Source organism: Pholis gunnellus (genome assembly GCF_910591455.1).
Source record: "Pholis gunnellus genome assembly, chromosome: 1".
NCBI lineage: Eukaryota > Metazoa > Chordata > Actinopteri > Perciformes > Pholidae > Pholis > Pholis gunnellus.
The window spans coordinates 31051311-31056630 of record NC_136528.1 but is presented as its reverse complement, the minus strand read 5'-3'; the positions used below and the strand labels follow the sequence as shown (position 1 = coordinate 31056630).

Here is a 5320-nt window from a genome sequence, read left to right as displayed (position 1 = left end):
ATTTCAGACTGTGAAACCAGGAGTACCATCCCTTTCCAGACCCCGGTTCCTTCAGACTGGGATGCTTCTCCACGAGCGCTTTGGCTACACTCTCATAGTGATGCCTCTCAGGATACGCACTAATCTTTGACATACTGTCTGCAAGTGCGTCAAGGATATCAGTCTTTAAACCTTTAACAATCACCATCACAGATCCATCAGTGGCATACCTACAATTTGCTTCTTTCAGCTGGAGTTCCACATCGTGTGAGAACTGTGGAATCGGAAAGGGGTCAGGCCATTCAAAAGAATCCCCACTACAGACAGATGGTAGGCTGCATGTGTCCAATGTAGAATCCGAGAGAACTGCATCAGCTGTGAACAACACTTTTAGTGTTGCCCGCTCCAAAGGAAGATCTTTGATGTCCGTCAGGTTGCACAACTGATGATTGAATTCAGGATCCTCAAATTGTAAGATGAATCCACCTCTCAGACCAAGGTTTGTTCGCAGCACCTGGCACAGCTCGTCAACACTTGGGGGAATGTTTTCAGTTGAAAATCGCCTGATTTCGTTTTCTGATATAATGACTCGCAGCAGCATTGTGGAACACTTTTACCTGAAAAGGAGAAGAAATGTACTGTAAGTACAAATATTTAGTAATTTAACCCCCTGCCCCCAACATACAAGAAAAGACATGTATATTCATATCACAATTATTCATGTTGAGTGTTGTAGCAGCCAATAATGTAATAACTATTGTTTATGTAAAGTAATAAGTCAATAATGAAAAAAAAATTTTTTGAAAAAATGCTACAACAATTCTGAACCATGTAATAAACATGCTCAAAAATGTATTATTGTAAGTTATACTTACAGCAGGTTTAATTCAGCAAGAATGTCCTGGGAGTAACTAGCAGGCACCCCTGAATGAGATATGACACAAGTGGCATGTAGTCATTAAGGTCCTCTGGTTTTACCAAAAGACATTCAGCAGGGCTTTTCTTCACAAGATGGTAACTCCGCAGATGCTCCACATAGTATGTTGTAAAAGGTTCAATGATGAAGCAAATGTGACCAGCCAGCACAACGCATATTTCCAAAATTCTACCAAAGTCCGGTAGTCCACTTGTACTCCCAACAGAAAGAATCATTCCTTTGCAATACTTTGATCCATTTAGGAAGGCGTTGGGGGTCAGCCCAACTGTGTCGACATCACTGAATCTATTCAAGATCGCCTGTCTGACACAACTGTCTAAGACTTCCAGGCAAACATCAGACACCTTTGCAGTCTCAGTATCAGGCTTGAAAATGCTTGGCATTTCAAGGTAATATGCCAACATAAGCTGATGTCTTGAGGCCAGGGTAAGCAGAATATTTTTTAAATTGTTGGTATCACGCACAACCTTTTTTAAAAAAAGAATGTTTTGCCTCAAACCTTATTGTCCAACAATCAATTAGGGGTCCAAATTTCTGAATGAGATTCGGATAATGCTCAATAAAGTGATGTTTGGGGCGTAACTTGAAATCTGGGAAAACTGTCAGCAGCAACTGTCTGTGGTCCGATATTTTGGATTGTAAATAACAAAGAGAGTCTGAAGTGAAGTGCGGGGTCGACAATAACTCCACCAAGTCTTTGAGCTCAAGGACTAAATCCCATGTTTGATCACCTTCTGGAACACGGTGACCGATGATGAGGGGAAGGAAACGAACAAGACTCCAATTTTCATGTCCATTACCGCCTACGGTCTTTTTGCGTCGAAAAGTTATTGGAATTTTCTGAGGTCGGTTTGTCTTATCGGAGAATTTAAAAGGAAAACCTTGTATTTCACTATTAAGCTCTTCTAAGGTGAAATATTTTTTTGAAATAAAATCTGCAAGGCAGAGACTTATTTCTACAGGTACAATGCCTTCCAGCACATCATGTAAGAAATCAGGTGGAAAGCCTTTGCATGTGTGAAAACCTGTTAATCTGTTAAGAGGACAATCTCGTTTCACACCATCAACAGACACAAGTTCACTATGCTTCAACACATTTATAGCTTCATCAAATAACTCTGGTGACCTTAAAACAAAGTTACCACTTCTAACATCACAAGTCTGTATGTCTTCACGACTAGTCAGACAAAACCTACAAAACTTCTCCACATTAACCTCTTAGCACCTGCCGTCCACATGCGTGGACATCATATTTTAGGTTGTCTATACCATACTACTTAATTCTGCTTAAGGGGGGCCTGATGTCCACATACGAGGCTAATCACTCTGCCATCTAGTGGTGTCAGAAGAGTAAAACACATTACAGGTCAAATTCAAGATGTCAAGGAACACCCCGGAAATTTCAGATGGCCACTCCCGACCCAACCGTCGACCAGGTAAAAATACCAAACACATTTCGTGGCTGATTCTTGTTCAGATATGTATACAAGTGTTGTATGTTTGCCATGGCATGTAAATTTGTCAAAAGTTAGTGACAGTAACGATCTACTATGCCGCTAAACATGATGTCCACATACGGGGACAGAGGAATTTAGTGTTGTTGAAAATGCTAAAATGTTAGCTAAAATGCTAACAACAAAATGTGAGTGTAAAAACGTAGTTTGGGAAGATTTTGGTAGAAATTAATAGTTTACAACAGTACTGACAGATATAGCATGATTTATGAATAAATCTACATGGATTTGTATATGATTAGATAGACAGATAGCTAGCTAGCTAGATAGATAGACTTTTATTGCGATTCAAAAATATATACCAGTGCATATCTGAACAAAATGTGTTGCATAATGGCTCTACGATAGTTCAAATCCAAACAGCAGCATCTGAAGAATAAATATCCATTCATTATAATGATTTTTCTCATGATTGGATTTCCAGAGCATATTCCTCTGTCAAGAGCAGAGCGGATACTGGGGACAATTGTTGGAGACGACTCAGAGGTGGAAGATTTGTCTGACATCGATGATCCTGTGGAGGATGCTGATTATCAACCTCCACCAAAGGAGCTGAACAGCAGTGAGGAGGACGATAGTGGGGATGAGGACCCCATTCCACAGCCCAGTGAGCCAGCAGGGGACGTAAACGTCACTGTGGTGACAATGAAGAAGCAGAGTGTTCAGCGACTCGCAGACGTCGGCGTCAGACTCAGCAGGTTGAGGCTGATGGCTCAAATGATGGCCCCGAAGAGCCAACACCAGGACCAAGACGTCAAGGACAGCCCAAGAATGGACGTGGAATGTGCTGGACTGCTACTCCGTTGACACCAAACCTAGTTCAGTTTGAGCATGAGGAGGAAACCAAGCATGACAGAGAAGGTTGGACCCCACTGAACTATGTGGAACAGTATATTGATCAAAATGTGATCAAAATGATTGCTCTAATGCTACATCACTGGCTAGAAGTGGGAACCTACTCAAAACAACTATTGACGAGGTGCATCATTTTTTTGGTGCCTGTATTTTGATGTCATGTGTCCCATACCCGCAAATAAGGATGTACTGGTCCAAAGCCTTGCATTTCCCTGCCATCACCGAAAGATTCAAATGCGACAGATTTTTCAGACTGAGGCGATCCCTCAAAGTACTCATTGATGATGACGTTCCAGAAGACCTGAAGAAGTGTGACAAATTCTGGAAGGTGAGACCTTTTCTTGATCGCATTCTAAAAGGCTGCAGGTCTCAGGCTCGGCCAGAATGCGTATCTATCGATGAGCAGATGATTCCATTTACAGGAGCCTGTCCGTGTCGCCAGTATCTGCCAATGAAGCCAAACCCAGTTGGTATGAAAAACTTTGTTTGCGCTACAGCAGATGGCATTGTGCTGGACTTTGACATATATCAAGGTGCAGATGCACTGCGTGAGCAGGTTGAAGAACCAGAAGATCTGGGTCTTGGAAGCTTGGTAATCGATCGTCTGTGTCAAACTCTGCATCCTGGTACAAAGTTGTTTTGTGATCGGTTCTTCACAACCATTGCTGGTGTGGAACGAATGATGAAGAAGCAGGTGTACGTGACTGGTACAGTTATGAAGAATCGGGTTGCTGCACCAGTGCAGAAGCTACCAACTGACAAAGCAATGAAAAAGGCTGGAAGAGGCACCTCAGCAGAAGTTACCACTGGAGATGGAAACATTGGCGTAGTGAAGTGGTATGACAATAAACCAGTACTGATGATGTCGGTTGTTCATGCTATTCAACCGGAAGATACCTGCAAGCGATGGGACAAGAAACTGAAACGATATGTGACTATCTCACGACCAAGTATTATCCGTGAATACAACTCCAAGATGGGTGGGGTCGACTTGGTCGACAGAATGATGAGCTATTATCGCATGAACATCCGCACTAAAAAGTGGACACTGCGGATGCTAATGCACTTCATGGATCTGGCATTGGCCAACAGCTGGCTACTATACCGCAAAGATCTTGCTGTATGTGGTACACCAAAGAAGGCAATCATGCAGTTCCTTGAGTTCCGCATGAAAGTGGCTAAGGCCTTCTTGGCCCAGCGTGACAATGGTGTACCAGAAGACGATGCAGACCTTTCAGAACAAGGGAAAAAAGGTCAAGTGAAGGAAGTGCCCCATATCTCAATCCGCAGAAGGGCTAATGCACATCTTCCAGAGGTGGTCAACCTGAAGAATGCAGCCCGCTGCAGAGCGGCAGGCTGCTCCGGGAAATCACGAGTGCAGTGTGGGACATGCAAGGTGTTTCTGTGCTTGCAAAGGGATCGCAACTGTTACACCGCCTTTCACACATAGGTGTGAACAGGTTCATACAGAAGAAAGGGCATTCCTAGTTTGAAATAGTAATAGTTTTGGACTGTATGGTTATTGTTGTTAAAAATGGTTTTGGAAATATAAAATATTTCTTGCAAATTTTGTTTTTCCATAGCCATGTTCAGAAATGGAAATGGACAGTTTTAGATGGAACAGTGACATGTATACTATATATTTATACCGTGTCACAGAAATAAGATGTCTTCCTGCAACTGTTTGCAGCACTTCAAACGAGCCGTAGTGTCAATGTGACTGTGCTGAAAGGTGCAAAATATTTTTTCTAGTTTTGTCTTCGCACTGCTGTGTTCAGTTTGGTAAATAAATAGTAGAACAATTTATTTCACAGTGATGACTTTTGTGTTTTATGGGAATTTGGTACGAGTGTACACGTATGTGGACATCATTTTTCTCAAAAACTACATCATGTCAAATGATAATGCTTAGTTTGTATAATTATCAGGTCCCAATAAGCCCAAATTGCAAAGAGAAATTAAAAATGCACACCAAAAAAGAGCTTGGGTCTTAGGAGGTTTTAAAGGACTCCTGGAATCCACCTAAGGAGTGTGC

General features: G+C 42.1%; 1 protein-coding gene across 1 annotated transcript; it reads left to right on the top strand.

The window, feature by feature from the left end:
* Window positions 1-3469: 3469 nt before the first annotated feature.
* On the top strand, window positions 3470-4735 carry LOC306697341 (piggyBac transposable element-derived protein 3; the record flags this gene model as incomplete). The annotated part of the gene is made up of 1 exon (XM_079161187.1): window positions 3470-4735. The coding sequence occupies one exon, from the start codon at window positions 3470-3472 to the stop codon at window positions 4733-4735; it is 1266 nt and encodes a 421-aa protein (XP_079017313.1).
* Window positions 4736-5320: the final 585 nt, after the last annotated feature.